The sequence below is a fragment of the Mus pahari genome, chromosome 3, assembly GCF_900095145.1.
Source record: "Mus pahari chromosome 3, PAHARI_EIJ_v1.1, whole genome shotgun sequence".
Taxonomy (NCBI): Eukaryota; Metazoa; Chordata; class Mammalia; order Rodentia; family Muridae; genus Mus; species Mus pahari.
In genome coordinates, this window is record NC_034592.1 from 128555389 (window position 1) to 128580539 (window position 25151).

Genomic DNA, 25151 nt, shown 5'->3' on the forward strand with positions numbered 1-25151 from the left:
CAGATACCCAGTCTTCTCATACAGGCTGCCCAACAGCACAGCCAGTCAGTACCACAGATACGCAGTCTTCTCATACAGGCTGCCCAACAGCACAACCAGTCAGTACCACAGATACCCAGTCTTCTCATACAGGCTGCCCAACAGCACAGCGAGCCAGTACTGCAGATACCCAGTCTTGGCCATATCATGGACTTCAACCCCAAGACATAGAAAAGAAAAAAGAAAAAGGGTGGTAGGCCCCCTTAATAGTCTCTATTTAAGGTGGATGCAGGAAGTCTCAAAGTTTCCTCCACTAATTTAAAATTCATTCAGGAACAGGACCCAAATCCCAATTTCCTGCTGGGTTTTCCTTTTCTTTCTTACCTTTTTATTTTTTATTTTTTGGTTTTTCGAGACAGGGTTTCTCTGTGTAGCCCTGGTTGTCCTGGAACTCATTTTGTAGACCAGGCTGGCCTCGAACTCAGAAATTCTCTGCCTGCCTCTGCCTCCCAAATGCTGGGATTAAAGGTGTTTGCCACTACTGCCCAGCATCCTGCTGGGTTTTCAAGAACAGCTTTCTCTGACTTTCCCCGGGGTGGTGGTGGTAGGTGGGTGGGATCTGCCTTTCAGAGCATTTTTGATAGGTTATAGGGAACAGGAGAGAGGAATCCATGAGTTGCAATCCAATAAAATTATACAGGCTTTTAGAGTAACAGTGCTCACCAAAACATCAAACCCTTACATGGCAGGATATAAGTCTCCTAGTCAGTCAATTCTTAATTTGAACCCAGGACTGTCTGTCTGTCTGTCTGTCACCAATTTTTTTTTCCTTCCCTAGGTAATGCTTCACACTCACAGTAGGGCTTAGCTCATGTCCTCTCTCTAGGTGACAATTTTATATGTTGAGATTGTGTTGAAATTTTATTATAAAGCCCCATCTTCTGTGTGTCCCTGGATGGCACAGTCTGCAGCTGAACTTTACCAGCTAAAGGATGAACTTCCCCAGGGCAGCACTGGCTTCTCCACCTTCTAAGTTCCACATCCAGCAAGCCAGTAAAGTTCCCACCAATGCTTTTCTTTGTTCCATTCAATCAAACACTATTATTCTTTGCTAAATCCTCCAAAGAGACAGTAACCACCCTCCTTCTATCTGTATTTTTTTCATTATTAACTCAAAGCAATGGATACTCATAAGACAAACATATAGAAGAAAATTACTCGCATGTTTGGGGACATATTTCTAAAGGAATAAGACTGGGGACAAACGCAGCTCAGTTACTCAAGAGATTTTGTTGCTTTGACTTTATATTTGTTTCCTTAATCCAAAATTAAAGTCGTTTAATTGCAACCATAACTGATGAATTCATTAAGGTCTTTAAAGGGAATCATACCATTTAATCCCAAAAGAACCTTTCTTCTGCCATTTATGGTACTGAGAAAAGGTTTAAACAATTATTTTCTTTTCACAAAACATTTCAGCTACAATGTTTACTATTTAACAAAAGAGCATAAAGTAATTGTTCTTCAAGACAAAATATTTTTAAAGAGCTATTTACATATATAAGTTATGTTCAACCTAAAAAGTAGAAATTTTGGGGGATCCTTATATTCTATACTGAAACAAAAACTGTTAACGCTTAGACTGAATGGCTCCCATTCAACCCTCAAAAGTGGCATTAATTTTTCAAGTGGTAACTGTTGCTCAAGATGCTATTGTGCCTGCGATATAAATGTTTAATGATTTGGTAGTACATGCATGGCTTAATATCCATTATTTATTGCACCTTCCTTTGCTCGCCTGGCAAAGGTGACGATTTGAAAGCCCTGGCAGTCATGCAAGCACATTTATATGAAACCAATGGCTGATAATAAATTTCCTTACTGTAAATGTCAGTGGGTTTCATGTGTTGCTGACATTACATCTTGTTTGGAAGCTGAAGGCTACACAGTTAGGGGACTCGCCAGATGGTGTCATTAACGGGAATGCTGGGACTGTTTACCACTGACATGCGTGTGAGAAATTAAAAGTACGTGACCTCTCTTTACACCAACCCAAGTGAGATGTTAACGGTGATCCGGTGTTAATTATGGTACACTACTGTCCCTGCCTCCCGCCAGCCACTCCAAAGGATTGTAGGAGTTTGGGGGGGGGGGGAAAGTTTGTGTTTGAGCAAAAGCAGGAATTTTCCTGAGGATTCATGTTTGATTTTGTGTTTCTGATGTGAGGCTTCCCGGAAGTCACACCTGCTACCGCAGAAGCATTAACCCTTGAGAGCAGCAATCCAGCTCCCATCAGGACGGCTAGGCACAAGGAAGCCTTTGTGCTAATTAATTATAGAATATTGTTTTCACTGTTTGGTTTTGTTTTCAAAACTTGGGGTATATCAAACACTTTGGGGAGAGAGGAGTTTCTACTGGGCACAGGCAATTGGAGGGCCTTAAATAATGTCAGAATCTTCAGGAATTAATTCCAAGAGGAAACAGGTGTCAATTTTTAAAAGCAATTGCTTTCATGCTGGGGGCTCCCCGTTTCATAAGAATTAGCAGTGGGACTGAGAGCCTTCTCTCCCCTCATCAGATGTGAAATATCTGGCCAGCTGAATCAGCCTGGCACCTTCTGTTGAGAAGCATCTCTCACTTTTGTTCACAAGAGCCACTCCCATTTATTGTATCTTGCCTTCCTTCCCGTTTGAGGTTTCTGCCCTGCTGCCTGCCAGCCTCTTTTCATTTCAATTTAAAAAGAAGGTGGATTTGTTTTATTCCTCCCTCCAAGTCCTCCACTTGGACCAAGAGGCAATTCCATTGATTCTGACCAAATTCCTTTGAACTGCATTTGTAGCCTTCACACACTCCGTAGCAATGTTCAGAAAAGCCCATTCTTTCAAAACACCCATTGTACATTGCTTGTACAATAGCCCTGAGTGAGCCTTTTGGTATGCAGAATTTTAAAGTCGTGTGAAAGAGAATCCTAACCATTGTTCGCACTGGGATGAAAGGAGGAACCCTAATTTCTTGAGACAGAATCGGAGATACAGTTGGACGTCAACAGAAGTTCTGAGGCTGATTGAAAAATGAGCTCTGGGCACAGAGGCACACACTAGACCTTAAAAGCAGTCACGTGTGTTAGCCAGTTCACTGGACATGTGTGTGTTGGAACATACCCAGGAGCAAAACTAAAGAAATGGTGAAAGAAAGCAAGATTCAAAGCAAAACAAAACTATACCTAGAAACAGCACTCACTTGCACAGAAAGTCTCAGAATAAGAGCATTGTTTTCAAGGGCTGTCATTTTGTAGCAGATGCCCAGGGGCTGAACCCAGCAGTGCAGGGCCACTTGCCCAATGTACACCAAACAGCTTATTCTCTGCAGGAATAGTTTTCATTTCACTCTGGCTTCAGAGATGTGCCAAATAATACTGGCTAATGGGAGGTGATGAAGCATATGTGGTTGGCCCTCAGCCCCCTCCCCATTCCTGCTTCTTCCTTAACTCCTGTTCCTCATCCTTGTGTTTCCTTCTGTGGTTGCTTCCTATATTTCCAAGAGTGGCAGTTCCGCCTTCCGAGTGGCCTAGTCTGTGAACTTACACTTAGAGACGGACTGACCTGCTTGTTCTGTTCAGCCTCGCTCTGGCTCCCCCTCACCCCCAGTTAGTTCTCTCCTTTGTCTGCCTGGAGATACTCTGTTGATTTTTGTAAATCCAGCTCAGCTGTCACTTTCTCTGGGAATCCTTCCCTGACTTTTCCTGCTATCTTGGGCCAGCTGATTCCAGGGCTGTCCAGCTGAGTCCAGAACTGCCTGTGTCCCAGAGCACAGTCCTGCCCACTCTACTGACACACAGTCCCAGGAGCTAAATGAGCACGTGTTCCTTTAATTCTGTGCCTTTTGAATGCATACACCACACAGCAGTAGCTTCCTGACACACTGTCCCCTCACATATACTGCATCACATTTGCTTGCCTGTGTCCTCATCTCTCAAGGCTCATTCACACCTCAGCCCTTAGGCCAATGCTCACTCTATGCCGCTGTTGTAGTTAGCTGGCAGGTTAAGCTTTGAGCTAACAGATAAGATCTGTGAAGAGGTTCTCCACATGGTCACATAAGCAGCCCACATTACATACTTACCATTTCCACCAACAAGTTAGAGTGGCTTTGTGGCTAGCAATGTTGAAACCAGGTCCCAAACGGAGTTACTTATGTTAAAAGTCCAAATTATCAAACTAAGCCCTAGGCTGCTTGTTTAAAAGTCCCAACCTCTTAAGAAACCAGCTGAGCGATGATAACTAACTCCCAATAAGATGAGAAAATTTTGCCTCTAACCCTATAAGGGTAGTGCCTTTGAAGAGAATAATTTCAGGCCCATTCCCAACCGCCTTGGAGACAAGAAGGGCTGGAGAGTGATTTCAGCCACCAAAAGCCAGTGGTTTAATCAGCCATGCCTACTTGATGAAGCAGCCATAGAAACCCAAAGCCAGAGAGGGTTTTAGAGACGCTCCCTATGGAGAGGCCGAGAGTGGAGCACATCTGGAGGGCACGTGGAAGCCTCGTGACCCGTGCCATGCCCGATGTGAGTGGCCAGGTCTGAGCTCTACCCTCTTATGATCAACTCATGACCTGGTAAGTGCACCACTGTGGAAGGGTCATGGAAATCTCCAACTTACGGGCAGTTTAGTTGGTCAGAAGCACGCGCCACAAACTAGACTTGTTATTAGCAATGGAAGTGCACCTGGGAGCAGGCCTGGGGCACTGACTTCAGAACTGAACTGAACTGAACTGAACTGGAGATCACTGAATTGCTACTGGAAAGTGTCCTGATACGGTGGAAATGGCATGTGTTTGCAGTCAAGCATTCTGTGTAAGGGAATGGGAATGAGGGCGGGGCTTGCAGAGGCAGACTGGGTGGGGTTGTTGCGTTTTTTACCCCCTGATTTTAATGAGCTTTATATGCAGGGAAAACTTCTACTCCTAGATACCCATATGCAAGTGTCATCCCTTTGGAAGACCATAGTTTAACAGGAAGAATGCTTACGATCATGTCTGAAGTTGTTTCTAACTTCCAAGGCTGTATTCTCATTTGATGTGCTAATATGAGTAGCTGTTCCATAGGCATATGGAATTGAGAATGAATACATAGTGACATGCTAAGCCAGCAAGTTTTTGTTTTTGTTTTTGTTTTTGTTTTTAAAGAGATGCACCTAGAAGCAGGTGATGCGACTCAGCAGGTAAAGACTCTCATGGATGAGCCTGAGTTCAGTCAATCCCCAGAGCCCTCATGGTGGAACTGACCATAAACTGTCCTCTGACCTCTACATATGTGCTGTGATGGGTGTGCACTTACACACACACACACACACACACACACACACACACACACACACAGGCAGGAGGCAGTTAAAAATGGTTTCATTATAGTCTTATGAAAATGAGATGCATTTGAATTGTAGCAACCACAGGTTGTACTTTTAGAATGATGCAAATCGAACACTTGCTTCTGTAAGACATTTCCCTGCCGTGAATTTACCTCACTGCTGCCTGTCACTGTGCGCTTACTCCAGAGAAGCCATTTCTCCAGTTTGTGGTTGACATCAGTGACAGTAAGATCAGAGTTCCCACTATCAAATTCTCCCCAGACAGAATTCTATGGATGTGTTGTGCAGGCTCAAAGGACATTGCTACACCTTTGACCCCCGACCCTGTTATGGCAGGAGGGTCAGTACCGAGAGCTGCATAGGATTATCTTGATGTGGATACTAATGTGCTGTACACTGGGGGTTAATGGTTTGGAGCAGTGCCTAGAAGTGCCCTTTGCCAGCGTCTGTGTGTTATACAAAATCTGTCATCCTTTTAACTGCTGTGACTTACTTGCTCAGGATGCTATTTGATTAACAAGTGAAGTAACCCCCTAATCATATCAAGTCTAAGACATCATCATTTGCAAGATACAACTCTATTTCATATAACATTGAGGGAAAAAAACTGTGTCCAATTAAACCATGACCCAATGTCTGAGTGAAAATCAGAGTAGCACGTGTATCAGTCATGCAAACCGTTGCTTTGACATTCCTCCCATCTCTTCCTGGAAAGGAGGCTATTTATGTTCTCTTCAATAGCATTTCTTTTTTGTGGGGCCATAGGATATTTAATATGAGTGTCGGTAACAAAGTATAACATGGCTTCATGTAGTTTTGAGTATCATCTTTTATTTTGCTCCTAAAAACATACTCAATAGTTACACCGCAAGAAAATATGGAATGGCTGCCATTCCTTCACCAAGGAATATTTGTTTCATTAATGGCAAATTTGTATCCTGCTGTTCAATCTCTGGCCTTTACAGAGACACAACAATTGTTTATTTCCATGCCAAATTATGCTAAATCCTTTGGAAGGCATTATCAGAGGCAGCTAAGCTCAAAATGCTATCCACACAGCACACACTCTTGTGAATCAGCAACGTTGAGCTCACCCTTGAGCAGATAAAGCTTACCATGTCTGTAGCCCTGGCTGCCTGCTGCGCTGTGATTGTCAAGGTGAGAAAGGCTGCAGGGCGGATCTCAGGAATGCCAACCTGGATAAAATATGTAAACTAGACCTGATGAGACCGCTACCGTTACTCCGTTCTACCTACAAGACATGGTTTTCTGACATAAAATGAACACAAATCGCCCAATCAACAAATCAGCAAATGAATAGAGCAATCAGTTTTTAATAAGCAGAAACAGAAATGGCCAATAAAAATATGAGGAAAAAAAAAGTGTGCAACAGCCTTAGCCGTCAGGGGGAGTGCAAAATCAAGCTTCTTTGAAACTTCCTCATCCCAGTCAGAATAGCTGTCATCAAGAAAACAAATGACAACAAATGCCAGTGAGGACCCTCTCGTCACCGTCACCGCTGGTGAGAATGCAAATGGATTTGGTCACTGTGGAAATCAATACGGAGGTTCCTCAAAAATCTGAAAATAGAACAGCCATATGATCCAGCCATGCAGTCCTGGGCATATATCCAAAGAACTCCATGTCAGCATAGCACAGGGATACTTACACATCTATGTTTACTATACACTGTTCCCAACAATCAAAACACGGAGCCAGCCGTGATGCTCATCCGCAGATGGAGTGGGTAAAGAGAATGTGGTATATAAACACAGGGAGCATCGCTCAGGTGCAAAGAAGAATTAAATTATGTCATTTGCAGGAAAAAAGAAGAGTAAAACCGGAGATCTTCATGTTAAACAAAACAAACCCAACCGTCGCATGCTTTCCATGTGGAATCTAGCTGTGTATGTGATGTATACATAAATAGGATACTAACACAGAGGAGAGACTTGGAGAGGGAGGGGTCTAAAGGGAAGGAGAGCAAGGGAGGATAATGAGAGGGGTGAAAGGAAAGACAAATGTTATATGTTCTCTCTCATACAAGGAACCTAGGTGTGTGTGTGTGTGTGTGTGTGTGTGTGTGTGTATATATATATATATATATATATATATATATATATATATATACATATATATATACACATATATATGACATGAAGTAGAGGGCGATTGTTTGTGGGTGAAGAGAGTGAGATCAGCAAGAAGGGGGTTGGGAGTGTGAATATGAGCAATGACATACATCTATTAAAATGTCACAAGCTCTTATTTTGCATACCAAGAAAAAAGATTTAAAATAAATAAATAGAATAATAAGGAAGTCTAAAAGACAGGACAGTAACAGATCAAGTCCGAGCAACCATGGCAGTGCGTAAATGCAAGAAGGGGTGGGGCAGATGGAGCAGGTTGAGGAACCCTGCAAGCGACTCATTAGATAAAGGCCACACCCTATCCTTTGCGCACAGTTAGCGATGCTATGGCAATGGCAGTCATATACCAAGTAGTGGTGAGTTGGAACTATGACTACATTTCCTTATTTTTGGGCGACTGAGAAGTTGTTGGGATGGAAACTCTGGGACAGCTGCTTAAAGAGAGTGATTTTCTTCTCTCTCCTGCTGCTGCCTGGGTGAGGATATAATGTCTGCACTATATTTACAGATGGAAAGCATGCAATAAGAGAGCACGTTGTGCAGATACAAACCCGTGTCTCTGATCGGTTTACAGCTCTGGCTCCGCAGAACCCCGGGCTTCGTGCTTTCAGATTTCCACTCTGCATAAGCGCTACGTCATCCTCCATCCTCTCTAGGCTGTTTGCAGTTAGGTTTGTGCATTATATGATCCGTAGCATAACTGTAACAGGTACAGGAGCCTTCTTTCTTCAGGTAGGATGCATACAGTTCGTGAGGGTACCATGAGAATCTTTTGAGCTCCCACTTCTTGCTGGAATAATCTGAAGATTGTAAAAAGAATTGGAGGTATGATAGTTCCTTAAATGAGAAATCGCCATGGGTAAAGTTACTGATATTTTTCGGAGGCAAAGGGAGTGCTAGGTTCACTTCATGAATATTTAGTGAGTGTTGTGCAGTGGATGTAAAATGTCCTTGCACAATCTCATGGGTCTGAACACTTGGCCCCAGCTGGGAGAGTTGTGGTGGGAACTTGTAGGGCCATGTTAGGAGATGTGACCTAGCTGGAGGATGTACGCAGGGTGAGCCTCATGGATTCTAGCTTGGTCAGATTTCCAGCTGGAGCTTTCTCTACAGTATAACCAACTGCCTCAAGCTCCTACTGCCACAACAGTGAGCTGTTCCCACGGCCTTGGCTTCCCTGCCGTGATAGACCATATATACTCTGCTCCCTGAGTCGGGATAAGTCCTTCAGTCTGGTGTTCAGTAAGCGCTTTGAGTGTGCCTGGTATGGGGGAGGGGAAACGACCTCGAGCAAACCCTGCAATGACTGGCATCCATGCTTGGCCCCCACACTCCAGTTTCACATATGTTCTTCCAGTGTCAATCAGGAAGCCCGAGAGTGTCCCTGGGTCACTCGCCCTCAAAGGATATTAATAGAACAGTTTGCTTTTATTTTTTTTTTCTTTCTGAAATCTCCATGATGCAGAATTATTTGGAGTCCCACCTCCCCTGCCCAAGGAAAAAAAATTAAGAGAATATATCATCAAATATGACTCAAAATCACAGCAGTGTCTGCACCGACTTCCTGTGCTTTACCAGACATAGGGGTTGGCATTCACATCTGCCGCTGAGTTTTAAAAAATAAGTTTACCAGGGGTGACTTTGTGAAGATGCATGTTGTGTTTGCCTAAGGTGTTTCAGGTGATTGGTTCTGAGTGGCCACACCATTCCACCTTTTGTTTATTTGGTGAAGACTGTAATGCTTTGCCCTAAAGAGCTCCCACTCGTGAACTTTGACCTTTGGAGCTCACCCTGACATTTGCAGTGCTGCGAATCTGTCATCATTTGTTTCATTTACTTTGTGAAAACACGGGGTTTCTCAAAGAGAAACCAGAGAATTGGGAAGCATGAGGGGGGGGGGGAATTACACGTATAAAGCAAAAGCAGGCTTATTAAGGGTCTCAGACATTTTACTCCTAATGGGTTGGAAGCTCTGCGTCCTCCTGTATCCCGACCGAGGGCCCTTTGAAGTCTTTGGAAGCTTTCTGTAACCAAAAGCTGCGTGCATGTGGATGTGAGCTGAAAATTGAGCTTCTTGTTTTGTCCTTTAAAAATGTGTTTTTGGAGATTTGCCTTTCTTTTCATATGGCTGAGGAGAGATGTGTGATTTTTACCTCACATAGCATCTTTGCCTGGAAAGCACCAAGTGCTTGTAGACTTCCTTTAGCCAGTCTGCCTGCCTGCTGAGGAGGCAGAGCCAGCTGTAATTTATTTCCATTTGAACAAAGTAAGGAAAAAGAGGCCCAGGACTCCAACCAGGACCAGAACTTTGCTACACTGATGTTGCCCCGTCCATCGCCAAAGGCAGATCATAACTACAAAAGCAGTGTCCTTGGAAAGAAAGATATTGTCCCTCGGTATTTGTCACATTTATAGTTCTTTTAGCTGCTTCCTATGTTGCTGGCTTATTTACAAAGTTAGTTACTTCAGATTTTTGGATCTAGCTTTTAAAAGTAGTTTCATTTGTTACTGGTGTGTGGCGGGCGCATGTGCGCCACAGTTCTTAGCTGTGGGTTCACCTCCTCCCAACTTTATGTGGGTTCTGGGAACCAAACTTGGGTAGCCAGGCTTATTCAGCATCAAGTCCATCACTGAGCCATCATGCATGGCCTGAATCTGTTTTTAAAATAGAGTTGCAGGAATGTTTTGTTATAAGTCAATTTAAATACAATAAAGAAACTACCTTAAACAGAACAACAGAATTTGGGTTTATATTCTCAGGAGAATTGTATTTGATCAACATTTTATATACATAGGAAAGGTAACGAACACGGGAAACTGAAAACTGCGTATTCACGCCTCCTGATAACTGTCTGCAAGTCACCACTCCACTGAGAATACACACCAATCAGAAAAAAATTAGTCCTGAATATTTCTAAACATGTCAGGTTATTTATTTAGTCATTTTGGTAACTAGAAAGAGAACCAACCAAGACAATTTTGAACAATGATGTCAACACTCCTTTAAAGGGCTCCTGGAGGCTGGGGAGGTGACTTAGTTGGTCAGGGGCTTACCTTGTGAGCACCAGCCCCAAAGGCAACCCAGGACCTATGTCTAAAGCGCTAAGCACTGGCCTAGAGATGCTTCAGAGGTTTAGAGCACTGTTATTCTTACCGAGGACCAAGTTAGATTTCTAGCTAGAACATAGTGGAACATGGCATCTGTTCTATGAGGATATAACAAATGATCTTTTTGGCTCCTTCAGGCACCATGCACACACATGGTGCATCTACATACGTGCAAGCCAAAACTCATTTATATAAGGAAAGGAAATCTTAAAAAACAAAACAAACAAACAAAAACAACAACAACCAAACCTGGTTATGTGGTTATGATCCCAGTGCTGGGGAGGCAAGAGACTGGTGGATCTCTGAGGTTCACTGCCAGCCAGCCTAGACTGCTTGGTGAGCTTCAGGGCCATGAGAGAGCTTGTCTCAAACAAAACAAAGCGAGGCAAAGTCAAAATATCACTAGGTGGATGGAACCAAGAAGTGACATCAGATGGAAGCAAACCTGAAGTTGCTATCTTACCCTTGCTCCTAACACCACACACACACACACACACACACACACACACACACACACACACACACACACATCACAAACTGTTAGCATTTCTTCTAGGCTCCACCCAACAGTTACCAAGCAACAGCCAGGTACAAGCCTGGCTTGCTATAAAAGAACTGTTTGTTCTCTCTCTCTCTCTCTCTCTCTCTCTCTCTCTCTCTCTCTCTCTCTCTCTCTCTCTCCCCTCTTTCTCTCTCTGGCTTCCCCCACCCCCACCCTCTCCCTCCTCCATGTGTTCCTGGCAGGCCTCTTCCCTTCTTTCTCTCTCCTCTCTTTTTTCCCCCTTTGTCCCCTTTATATCTCTGTCTCTACTCTCTTCTCATGTGTCAAATAAACTTCATTTTATACCAGACCTCTCATAGTCCCATGACTGGTACCCAGGGAGGGGGGATGGCTACCTCACTAAGGAAACTCCTCCTGTTGCATCATGCTGCCACATTACAAAACATTACAAACACACTCGCATCCCATACACAGATACTACACACACACACACACACACACACACACACACACACACACACACCTCCCTTCAGTACCTCATGACACACACAAACACCACATACATGGAGGGAAGCTCATGAAGTGAAAAGCTGAGATTACCTGTGCGTTCACCAGTTCCTGAGTGAACCAAGATGTAGGGACTAGAAAGGTGAGTTCAGATAATGCAGGAGAAAAAAGAAGAAATCCCAACCTTACAGAGCAAAGGTGTCTAGGTTGGATCACGGTAGGAAAGACAGAAAACAAATAAGACCTGAGAACCCTATTGTTGTCAGCAAGCCTGATGACCCACGTTAAGTTTCCTGGATGTATGTGGGAGAAGATTAGAACAGACTTCTGCAAGTTGTTTTCTGACTTCCACACATGTGCCATGACCTATGAAACACACACATACACACAATTCATACACACTACATATACACCACCACCAACAACAACAACAACAATTTTTATTTAAAAATCCACCAGAATTTCTTCTCGGTGACTTAACATGCTCACAGCCAGTCTGCTATGCTCAGACACTCATGGGAAATGACAATTCTCTTCCTAGTTTCTTATCTCAGCCCTTCACAGTTCCTACCTTACCTGGACTGTGTGTTTCCCACACCTCCAAGTTCAGCCCAGGAATATCTTTTTTTTTTTTTTTTTTAAGATTTATTTATTATATGTAAGTACACTGTAGCTATCTTCAGACACTCCAGAAGAGGGAGTCAGATCTTGTTAAGGATGGTTGTGAGCCACCATGTGGTTGCTGGGATTTGAACTCTGCACCTTTGGAAGAGCAGTCGGGTGCTTTTACCCGCTGAGACATCTCACCAGCCCCCAGCCCAGGATTATCTTAACTGCTCCAATATTATTACTTATTATTACTTCTTTTTCTATCACCAGGATGGAATTTAAAGTATATGATTTAAAGTCAGTGTCAAAGTCAATGCTGATTTTAAAGACCATGTGCTGTATATATCACGACCCATGGTCAGCCCTTCCTGCTGGAGTATGCGGTCATGCCAATGGTGGGAACCATCCCTTCGTGTAAGGTTCTCACTCAGGAGCATTAGAAAAATAGAATCAGAAATAGTTTGGGATGATGCAGAGAGAAGAATGTGACTTCCTATCTATACCCTCCCTGAGTTACATACATAACAAGCTCATGGGCCCTCTGTTTATTATTGAAATATTTCAGTCTTGCCTACAGAGTGAGTTCCAGGACAGCCATGGCACAACCTAGGGAAACCCTATCTCAGAAAACAAACAACCAAACCAAACCAAACCAAACCAAAGATGATAAAGCACATATAATTTCTGTGTTTGAAATATAAGATGCGGGGTTGGGATGTAGCTGAGTTGGTAGGCTGCTTGCTTGTCTTGCATGCACAGAGACTTGAATTATCTTGAGTATTAAGTAAAAATGTCTGTGTTGCTACACACTGGTGATCCCAGCACTTGGGAGGTGAAGGCAGGAGAACCAAAACTTCCAAAGCACCCTTGTCTGTCCCCATAGTGAATCTGGGGACATGAGACTGTCTGGGCTACATGAGACTGTATCTAAAGAATTAAAGTAACAGGCATCAATAGATAAGACTTTGACCTGACCTTTATTGTTAAGGTAGTCAGACCCCACACTCGAGCTCCTACTCATGAGAGAGGTGGGGTGGTGGGTGGGGTTGGTGCTCATCATGAAACACCCAGGCTGTCACTGTTCAGGGCACTTCCTTATCTGTTTCGTTTGGTCACCTTGAGAAAGGGTCTAGCCCCGTAGCCCAGTCCACCCTGGAACTCACGGTCCTCCATCCTTGGGCTCCTGTGTACTGGCTAACAGACGGGCGGCACCTCACCTGGCCATGCCTGTTTTATCCCCCATGCAGACAGAACAGTTTGAAGAAACACAAAGGAAAGATTCAAACCAACACCCTACTTTCTTGCTTGCAGGGAAAACAGGTCCTTCAAAGGCAGAAGCAGCATAGTTCACCAGCTTGTCACTTGTCACCGAGTGAAAAACCTCCAGGCATTTATAACGGCATCAACAAAGTTTTAAAAGATGGCTTCCCCACCCCGCCCCTCTGCCCCTGTACTTGAGGAGCCTTAATTCTATCTAACAACAACAACAACAACTGTGTTTTTAATCAAAACCTGGAGACATAATTGCGTTTGCAGGAGCAACATTGTGATACATGCTCAGTCTCCTGAGACCCCACCCCTACCTGGTACTGATCAGTAACTTCTGACACCCCAAAGCCACTCTGCATATTTAGCAGTTAGAAAGGTGATTTCTGAGGCCTTGGCAGCTGTTGGTGTTAACGCTATTGTGTGGGGAAACAAAAGCCATTCTGCCCAGCTCAGTCTGCCTTTGTATCTGTGATACTGGAGCTGGTTCATGAATGATGTGTAACTCTTTACCAGAGAATTTCATTACTGCCCGTGGCTCAGTGCTAGTTTACACTTCCCACGGAGGGCAGGCGAGTCTCTGAACCTACCTGCTAGTGGAAGGGCAGCTTGGCTTTTGACCTCTGTTAAGATGCTGGCGTTTTAAATCTGTTAATTAGACCTGCAAGGAGAGATGCCTTCATAACAATCTGGCCCTTCCTTACCTTCACTCCCCTGAACCACCCAACCCAAGGCTGGCTAAGTGGACCTGTAGCCTGTTTGTCTCAGAAATTAAGCTGAGCACAGTAAACCAGCGAGTGTGGAATCCTGGAACACCCACCCAAACCATGGTGAACTTGATGACTTGCATAACTGATGCTTATTTCAAGAATTGCACTTTTTCATAGGAAATGTATCAACCTAGGAAGTTTTCAGTTGCATATGCAACTGAATGATGGAGGACACGCAGTGAGCTTGGTCATTCCCACTTGCCCCCCTTCCCTAGGCGGCACCTTTGCTTTATAACCTAATGTCCTCCATCAGAGATGAGTAAGTTTACCCAACCGAGTGTTGGGCTCCAGCATATGATTTGTTTGGCCTGGAAACAGGAAGCACACCGACTTTCACCTGCCCTTCTCACACTTACACCACTGCTACTCTGAGAAGAAGCCCCAGCTATCTCTTAACAGAAGTGGGGTGAAGGCAGAGAATAAAGGAGCCATTTTGGGTTCACGTCTCCACCTTGTAGTGTCACACAGCTCTGGGGCTCACTATGATTAGGTCAACTTAGATTACATGTTTAATATACTAGGCTAATCATTAAGTAAGGAGGAGTTAGGATTATGCAACTTATCAGTGAAAGGAGATATCTATCTATCTATCCATCCATCCATCATCTATCTATCCATCTATCATCTATTGTGTGTGTGTGTGTGTGTGTGTGTGTGTGTGTGCGCGCGCGCGCGTGCTCGTGCATGTGTAGGCAGGAAGCTAGACAAGCTGTTCAGGAATCTACATGATGGAGACAGCAGCAGCTGGATCAGACTTAGATCAGCACACTTCTCACTAACCCACAGTGTTATGAGGGAGAACAAGTGACAGTCTTAAGCTAGCATGTTTTGGAATGGTTTGTTATGAAGCACCATGGTCGTGATGTGTGACTGATACTCACTGCTATGCCATTGAGAAATCCAGAGGTAGCATGGGCTTCAGGAAGCCATTGAAAATCATTTCTGTCCTGGTTCTCTGTGGTCCTCTTGGCGTTCCAACCCAGGATGGTGTTCTTTATGATGACACTCTGCCATTCTGGGTCTCCCGTCTGCGTCTGTGCAGGAAGCAGGACGGCTTCTGGTCTCCTAAGCCATACAGCAGGCCTGGGCTTCACTCTGCTTGGGCCAACTCAAGTCACATGTTTATGCTGGGACAGTTGTAGAGTGTGGGTTAAGATTATGTGATTTGTCCATTAGACCCTTTCTTAAGATGGATATGGGCTCAGCCTCTTCCAAAATCCATAGTGTCAATTAAAAGGTGGGATTGGGGAGCAACCATGCTGAGAGGTGATAGCAGTATTAACTATGGAGAGCCTGGATGTTTCCAACTTTGTTTAAAAATCCCTTTAAATATATATATATATATATATATATATATNTATATATATATATATATATATATATATATATATATATATATATATATATGTTTTTTCCTGCTCCCATATTGCTAGGCTGACTAGAACTGCACAGGGGATCACCCCCATCTTGGGTGTTAGTTAGTGAATGAAAAAGCCTAAGGTCATGACATCCAAGGCACTGAATAGGATGACACAGCTTAAAGTGATCTCCATCAACCTACCGGATTCCCAACTCCCAGGAGCTCCGGATTTTGAGAAGATGAAATGATTTTGCCTCCTGGGATGTGAGCTTCTGACCCAAAGGATGCATTACTGCTTCTTTAATGTTGATATAGTCATTCCTCTGACTCTGGCCTCCATTGTTTCTGATATGTCAGTGGTAATTATAATCCTCTAGACACAGGGTATCAAGTATCACCAAATCACCAAATAAGAAAAGCCTGTGTTGAGTTAAAAATAGAACTGATGACTTTCAGAGTGTTGCATAACTTTCTTTCAGGAATTACACTCCCGTCTACCAGACACACACTCCCTCTCTGTAAAGACTTTTTTCTTATTGTCCAGACTCCTCCAGATAAACCAACCAGTCATGTTAGGGTTCCTTTTGCAGATATGAATTTTTAAAGGGACCACGGTTATGGTCTGTGCTTCTTAGAGTCCCCCCCGACACTGGGGGCTCCTGAAGACTGAACAACCTTATATTTAACACATTTCTGTCATTCAGCGAACGTTGTCATTCGACAAATATTATCAAGGATCTCCTGACTACAGAGTACTGACTCTGTTGGATGATGTGAAAGGTGCAGAAGGTCCTTGGCTTCAAGTAATGCAATTTAATTACACTCAAAATTCTGGACATAAGGAAAGACGGAGGACTGCAATTCCCAGCAAATAGCTGGACCACCTTGTAGGATTATTTACATCACCATCTCTATTACAAAGGAGTGTGGGTCTCAATAAACTATCAGTAAGACAAGAACATTCAAATCAATCTTTGTGTGTGTGTGTGTGTGTGTGTGTGTGTGTGTGTGAGACAGGGCCTAGGCAAATTACTATATTGTTACATTTCTTAAATACTTTTTGTTTTTGTTTATTTATTTTCAATGTATGTGTGTGCCTGTGTGAATTTATGTGCACCACATGTGAGCAGTTTCCTGTGGAAGCCAGAAGAGGACTTGATTGACTGGAGCTGGAGTTAGAGGGGGCTCTGAGCTGCCAGATGTGTCTGGAAACTGAACCACTGTCCTCTGGATGAGCAGCAAGTGCTATTTCCCACTGAGCCATTCCTCCAGCACCGCATTCACTTCCAAAAACACTTGAATCCACTTTTCTGTGACCATTGCATGGCCATTATTGGGGCTTGGTTTCCTACAGGGGGGTTGGCTTAATAACGCCTTATAACCGTTCATCTGGGGCGCTAACTCAGCTAAATTTCCCTCAAGTTTTTCTTTCTCTTTGTTTCCGTGCAGATGAGTTATGCCTTGAACCACACCAACAGAAAACTAACATTAGAACCGAAAGTCACTGTCAATGCCAGAATTGTTGTGGTCGGTGCGTCCAGTGTTGGAATTTCATTCCTAGAGACATTGGTGTTTTGGTGAGTTCTTTCCTTCCGTTTAGTCATTTTTATGTGTTTATTTTTGAAAAATAAAAATTCTTTGCTTGTACATTTTATTCAGTGTTAACTGCACAACCATTATTGGGTCTGATTACCTGCAAAGGGTTGGTTTAGTAATGCTTTGTAACTGTTTGAACCTCGGGGACTCTCTTCCCACTTAAGAAAATAGACTCTGAGCTTGTTTCACAACCCATTGCTGAGTTGTGTGGATGATTTGTGAGTAGTACTCATTGGACCACAGCTAGCATCACTTTTTTGTGTTGTTTGTGACTATTGTGTGCCTTAGTTGCATATTTGAGTACCTCAGCAAAAAATTGTGTGGCATAAAATGCATAAAATTAGTGCTGTCAGACCCCTTCCAGAAAGCCTCTGTGTTCATCCTGTGCTATATGTGTTCACGTTCCTCAAGGTGACCATAAGAATAACATTAAGTGTTTAGGAAGGATTTAGATCCCTAAAACCCACACGAGGGAGACAGAACCAGGACCTCCAAAGTGGGTAGAGGGTGTGAACCTGAGATGCTGCAATGTAGCTGGTCCACCATATACTCATAGTTTATCTAGCCTTGGCTAAGATGATGGCCTCAAACTCACATAGATCTGCCTGCCTCTGCCTCCCAAGTGCTAATATTAAGGGTGTGGGCCACCATGCCTAGCAAATTTTTATTACATTTATTTACTGTATGTGTATGTGGGAGCTCAAAAGCCAGAGGGAGACAGGAAAATCCAGCTCAAATGACTCCTCTTAAAGCCAACAATTGGCAGTCCCAGAGGATGAGTGGGGTTTCTGGGACGTTAGCTACCCCCCCCCCCAACACATCCTTATGCCCAACTAACAGTAAGGTGAGCCAACCCCACTGGACAACTTGCTTATCTGAGGGCACATTAACCAGAAAAGGAAAAGAACCGGCTTACTGTTTAGCTTTCTAGCCAACTTACTCAACTCTGCAGAAGATAGCCTAAGTTAGTCAAAAAATGCATTATGTGTTGTCACTAAAGTTCACAGCTTCAACCCTGCAGTCACTTAACGGCATTTCATGGCAGAAATGAGGAACACTGTGAACAGGCACTTCCCTGTGGGTACTGTGTGTAGCTGGAGTGTTTAACTCTCCTGCCTGGTCCCTGCTCCCAAGACCCTGAACAGCAAGCCTTATGGCAGCCTGTAACTAAGTGATGAATTAGCGGGGTAAGGTTTTGAAATCGGGGAAGTCAAGAAATGGTTATCAACAGGTCTTAAATCTTAATTTGTCTGTAATGCCTATGATGTTCTGCTTAAAATGATTGCATTAAGATATATACATGTAATTTTCCTTTTATGGAATTGACTTAGATTCAATAAAAACAAATATAAGTTCTGGTATAAGTGCTGGGTTGATTAAATTCCCCAATCGGAGAGACCTTTTTAAAGCACTCGAAATTCTGTCTTCATTATAGAGATTATGTTCTCGAGAAGGAGACTGGTATCAGCTTACAGATCTCTAATCCTTGAGAGAGGAAATAGTTTTCTCATTATTTTCTCTAATTATTTTAAATTAGCAATCACCATAGTAACTTACTGCATATTTCACTTTATTGGTTTACTTACCACTTGAACTAAATTGGTGCACATCTGGGCCTGCAATGAAGTTGAAGGCATTTGACCAAATGCTACCTACCCATGAGGATTGAACCCGAATTTTCGAAGCAAGATTTAGGGTGGGGAAGTTGTCTTGCCTGGGCTCTTGAGTTTGCCTTGTTAGCCTTAGCATGTGCTTTTCTGAGGCGTCCACCCGAAGCCCAGGAGAGCCCCTCAGTTCTGTCACCTTGTGACGTGACAGGCACTCTTTGCTCTTACATCCTTGCCATGTAAGAAATGGCAAAGTACACACCTCTTTCTTCCAAAGCAGTGGGTGTACTTTCTCTCTCTCTCTCTCTCTCTCTCTCTCTCTCTCTCTCTCTCTCTCTCCTCCAGCCTTGCCAATGCTTGGGTGATGTGAGATAGTGAGTCACTCAAAGTAAGCACCCAGGATGTTCTTGGCCATGGGAGAGTGCAGGGGATAAGGGAACTAGATTTGAAAAAAAAAAAAAAGAAAGAAAGAAAGAAAGAAAGAAAGAAAGAAAGAAAGAAAGAAAGAGAAAAAGAAATTGAATGGGTGTACTCCTTCTATGTTTCCCAGCATGCTCTCAAATTTAGGATTCTCTTTCATCCATCTTCTAATTTGCTGGGATTATGGGCATGTGCTACCACACCTGTTTGGGGATGATGATGATGAAGAAGTTGTATCTGAACCTTAGCTTCCATGTATCTGTGGGGACATACCCTCATGTCTTTGGTTGTTTGGCCTTGAAACAGCCCTGCATCTTCCCTATGACATGTCCCCTAGAGTCGCCAATGGCATGACAGGTGTGTCCCTCAATGCACACACCAGCATCCTAGCTCACTGCCTCCCTCCTGGGTCTAGCCTATCGGCTCCATGAGCATTGGGTGGAGGAGCTGGAAGCTTGGCTCTCAGTTCTTTTTTGCGGCTGCCTGGAGTCCCATGATGGGCGGCGTGCAAGGTCATGCAGGGTGAAGACCCGTGCAGGTGATTTGTTTCCTCCTGCAAGTCCTCTGCATCTGAGTACCCAGGGCACTGTGGAGAAGCAGCCGGGAAGAGAGCCAAGGAAGGGACAGTGGGAGCGCCTTCTGCCTGGGTGGTTTAGCTTTCTTTCCTACCTCTTCTGCCAGGGCATAGGACTCTGTGAGAGTCAGCAGTTGATCCAGGAAAGGAGAGTACAGACCTCTTGGAACAGGGAACACAAAGGAAGAAAATGTTGGTTATTGTCATAAAAGATTGATTGTGGTATATGAGATTGATTGGAGAAAGAGAGTCATGAAGGCAGTTTCTGGGAATTGTGGCTATATGGGTCTTGAGGTGACAGAGACAGTGCACATCAGCAGTGCATTTGGGGCTGCTAATGAACAGGCAGTGCAATGGGTCCAGAAGTGCGGCAGATGAAGATGAGGAGCACAGCAGCCACTGTTGGAAGTTGACTTGGGCCAGTTGAGAGCAGTTATTGAAGCTGATCCTCTTACAGATACCGAAATTGCCAAAGAGCTCAGTAGAGACCACGCGATATCTGGCATTTGGAGCAAAGTGGAAGTTGGATCTCAGGAGCTCCTGCTGATTTTTTTCAAGCTGTCACTTTGAACTGTCATCCTGACTTAATCTATAGAACAACAATGAACCATTTTTCAATTGGGTTGTGACTTGCAACAGGAACTGGATTGAATATGACAAAGGTCTCAAGTTATCTCCAAAGCTCTTTTCAAAGCCAAATGTGCAGCAAATGTTGGTGCTGGGCACTACGTGGTGTCTACTGCCCTTCCACTGTAGCCTTCTGACTCCATTGAGACCGTTCCATCCAAGAAGTGTGCCCAGAAAATCAGTGAGATGCACTGGACACTGTGCTGCCTACAGCCCACGTTGGGCAGCAGACTGGACCCAAGTTTTCTCCATAATTGTCCAGTCTTTTGAGGCACAGCCAACACTTCAACAGGTGAATGGACTGGGCTACAAAGGCTTGCCCCATCCACATTAGTCACCTGACCTTCCACCAGTCATCACTTCTTCAAGCATCTTGACAGCTTTCTGCAGGGAAAATGTTTTCACAGACAGCGGGATGCAGAAAATGCTCGAGTTCCTCAAATCCTGAGTCATGGATTTTTATACGACAAGAATTGCAAACAAACAAAAACCAAAAACAAAACTAAAAAGCACCTTCTTTCTCATTGGCAAAAATGTATGGATTACAATGGTTCCTATTTTAGTTAATGAAGATGTGTTTGAGCCTCGTTATCAAGATTGAATATTCATGGCCTGAAACCACCCCTCCTTTTGCACAGGTGTATTATCTAGTGGCTCTCATTAGCTCTTCTGGATAACCGTGATTGGGAGTCTACTCTATGAATCATCAGAACGGTCACATTACGCTGGCTCATTTGCATTTTTATTTGCTTAGTAAGTAGACTTTTATTGCTCATCCTGCACACCACTGGTTGCCCAGATGAAATACTTTGAATATGTTGGGTTTTGTAAAATCATTTTTTTTTTTTACAAAGGAATATGGAAATGCTATGCCAGCAAAAGGTGCCCAGACTGGAGCTATGTCTTTATTTTTTTAATATTAAACATATTTTATTAGATATTTTCTTCATTTACAATTCAAATGCTATCCCAAAAGTCCCTTATACCCTCCCCCTACCCTGCTCTCCAACCTACCCACTCCTGCTTCCTGACCCTGGCATTCCCCTGTACTGGGGCATATAATCTTTGCAAGACCAAGGGCCTCTCCTCCCAATGATGGCCGATTAGGCCATCTTTTGCTACATATGCAGCTAGAGACACAAGCTCTGGGGGTACTGTTAGTTCATATTGTTGTTCCTCCTATAGGGTTATAGGAGGAACCCCTTCAGGAGCTATGTCTTTAAACCTGTTTTGTTTTTCTATTCTTAGTCACTGCCTGGTTTGTGGATCAGGGACATGGGTGTCACCTGTCACCTCAGGCTTTGGCCCACAGTACCCCAATTCAGTGTGTTTCCTCCCACAATTACTCACAAGAGGGGTCTTTTCACTTTCTTTTGGGCATCAGTTCACTGAGTTGAAGTAGTTACTATCTTACCCTATCCCATTATGGATGTCTCTATGCTTCTGCATCTCATGATATCTTTTCGTGTTGTACAATTCCTGTTTCTCTATTAATGTCGAAGCCTTCCTAAGTCAATTCCAAGGCAAAGAAATCTCTTGAAAAGCCAGAGATGGCACTAGAAAAAAAATGTAAAGATGACCCATGGGATAATATTGAATGGAAACAGCCCAAGGAGGTGACTCTGTACATGATAAGACAAATATACACTATAATTCACAAGAGGTGCTGATAGGCGCCATAAAGCCTGTACTGTTGCTCCTATTACTAATACCGAGAAAAATTTGCTCAAAAAATAACCAAGTCAATCATGGTGGTATATACCTTTAGTCCCCACACTCAGGAAGCAGAAGTAGGCAGATCATTTGAGTTCCAGGCCAGTCTGAATTACAGAATGAGACATTTTCCCAAAACAACATCAACGACAACAACAAAACCCAACCAATCCATCAATGAACAAAGCTTCAGGCTCCCTAGCCTAGACGTTGATCCTTCATGTGGTTGAAAAAACTGAGGTAAAGAATAATAGCTCAGAACCAGGAAGTTTTTGCAGCTATGACTCTAAGTGACCATAGCCCTCTTATGAGGTGACACAATTCCAGTCAGTATCTGGCCCAGCTGTGGGCACTGGCAGTAGCCAGCCTAAAGCCAGCAGCCTAATTACATCCTTTATGTTTGTCTGAGGACATCTGAAACCTTCGGTGTGGCCTGTCACTAATTAGGTGACTAATAATAGTGCTTGCTTGCTGATCTCAGAGCCAACCCCCATGAGCAAGTTGATCGTGAGTGTCCTGTCCTATCACAGGAACCCAAAGGGTGTGCGGGGGGGCCCCCCCTGCTTTGCTTTGTTCCCACCAGGACAAAAGCAGGGCAAAGGCATGCTCATATCAACTTCCCTGGAGCCCAGAGAACAGGCAGACACTTGAAACAGAAATGTAAGGGCAGGTTGCATCTTGCCCTACTGTGGTGTTGGAACTACAAGGAGATCACCAGGGGCCGGACTGAGGTCCCTCTGGTAGCTGGGGATGGGAGGAGCTGTGACCCGAGAACACAGTGGCTCAGCCTCCCGTGGCCCCCACAGCCCCACAGCAGAAGGACTAAACACTGCGCCGTCAGAAAAGAATGATCTGGGACATCTCCAGGGACCAGACGATAACCAGGCTTCCTAAGCCAATTCCAATATTTAAATGTAGTTAGTATTAAATAAAAGTATGTTCATTGGCTAAAGTTATCATTCCTGTTCCTTTCAGGGAAGGTATTTCCTGTCTCTGAATACCAAGTTACTTACACACACTCTTAGAATTCCCCTCCAAAGTGCAATCCTTTTATAGTCACTGTTATGCCCCCCCTTTTTTTGAGGGAGGGGTTAGCCTATCACTATTTTCATACGTTCTTGATGCTTCTTTGTAGTTAGGGGTGGGGAGGCATAAGATGTAGTCTTCATGACTCCACAGAAGTGCAGACCAGGCACCCAGTCCCTGGGTCCTGGGCTCAGCCTACTTCATCCTCCTCTTTCTTTATTGGGCAATTTTGAAACAATAACATCACCTGCTGTCTTGGTTTGTGTTTCTTCCAAATGAACTGAACACAAAGGCCTGGGGTGTGGAATGGGGATAGTCTTGGGGACTGTCTGGCAACATAATGCTTGGTCAGACAAGGGAGGGAAGAAAGCTTTCCCGCTGGGGAGCTGAGACCCACGTCCTGCTAGGGCTCTTGGAGAGAGACAGCTGAAAGTGGTCCCTCTTTGGGGCGAGGATGCTCCAGTGTTATCCACCCAGCCCTGTCCTGGTTGTTGATTGGCACCCTGGTCTGTTCTCCCAGTGTCTTCCTTCAGCTCCCACGTTTGGAAGAAGCCCTTTGGCAGACCTCTGGAGGCAGAGGAGTGCTGGTGGCCTGAGAATCACTTGTTGGTGACAGGTGGGCTTAGATGATGTAGACAGAACCCACGTCATCAACCAGAGTACCCCTCATGTTCTTTGTTTCTTTGCTGATTACTTATTTCTCACCAATATTCTTATTGTCACCCTCCCCAGAGCACATGAGCATAGACAGAGGCGGTACAAGAGCCAGGGTTTGACAAAGATTTTTGTGCCACTCTTGTGGCTGTAAGAGACTCCTACCTGTCTATCTCTTCAACGTCACAACCAACTCTTACTAGGATTTTAAAAGATGCATTGACAAATATTATTTGTTCTTGGTGTCAGAAGTCAAAGCTGTGATCTCCTGCCTAGCACCATCAATATGTCCTGGAGTCTGTATGAGGGGTAGACCCTGCTGAATGAGGTATAGACCCTCGTGTCTGTCAGGACTGAGTCAGAAACCTGGGGATGAATGTAAAGTTTGCTCAGTTCTGAGAAAAGCTTATTAGGAGTGCCCGTGAATGAGCCAGGACTCTGTGGCTGATGCAGCATGGAAGGACTGTCCAGTACCTGCATGAATTCGTTATCCGGTTACTACTAGAACTACATGCAGGGGCTCTGAAGGGAATAAGGGAATGTCAGACTGGACTCCTCTTATCACTTGATGTTGGATAGAACTTTGTAGGCAAGGCACAGAAAGATGTGGGTCTGAAAACCCAGTCTTAGGAACCCCTCAGTAGAAGTGACAGGTGGAACGTTTGCTATAGGCCAGAACTGTGGCACAATGGTCGAGGAAAATCTCCTGAAAAAGACAAAAAGTTTACTTGGGGTTGCAGGTGCAGAGGTTTGAGTGTATGGTCTCCTGGCCTTATCACTCTGAGCCTTGGTGAAGGGTACCATGACGGCAGGGACCACATGGTGTTACAGGTGTCACCTCATGGTGTCCAGGGAGCCAAAAAAGGAGAAAAGGCATGGGACCAACCTCCAAAAGCTTATTCTTTAGGATCTGGCCAGCCTGTCTTCCTTCTACATCTTTCTCCCTTTCCTTCTTCCCTTCTCTTCCTTCCTTCCTTCCTTCCTATTTTCTTTCCTCCCTCCCTCCCTCCCTCCCTCCTTTCCTCTCCCCTTCCTCCCATCTTTCTTTCCATCTTCCCCCTCCCTCCCTTCTTCCCTTCCCTCCCCACCTTCACCACCTCCTGGTAGCCCCTCAGGTTGGAGAGCAAGCCCTCAGCATATGGCCCCTGGAGAAGCCTTTTTTTAAATTATTTTATCTTCATTTACATTTCAAATGCTATCCCGAATGTCCCCTATACCCCCCCCCCCGCCCTGCTCCCCTGCCCACCCACTCCCACTTCTTGGCCCTGGCATTCCCCTGTACTGGGGAAGTTATCAACATAGTTTTTTTTTTCCCAA

General features: G+C 44.2%; 1 protein-coding gene across 1 annotated transcript in view; it reads left to right on the forward strand.

The window, feature by feature from the left end:
- The window catches only part of Cfap61 (cilia and flagella associated protein 61), a 276129-nt gene that overhangs the window by 123850 nt on the left and 127128 nt on the right, over positions 1–25151 (forward strand). The window contains exon 19 of the mRNA XM_029536666.1: positions 17067–17194. Within this exon, the coding sequence (XP_029392526.1) occupies positions 17067–17194 (128 nt within the window). The remainder of the gene's footprint in view (positions 1–17066; positions 17195–25151) is intronic.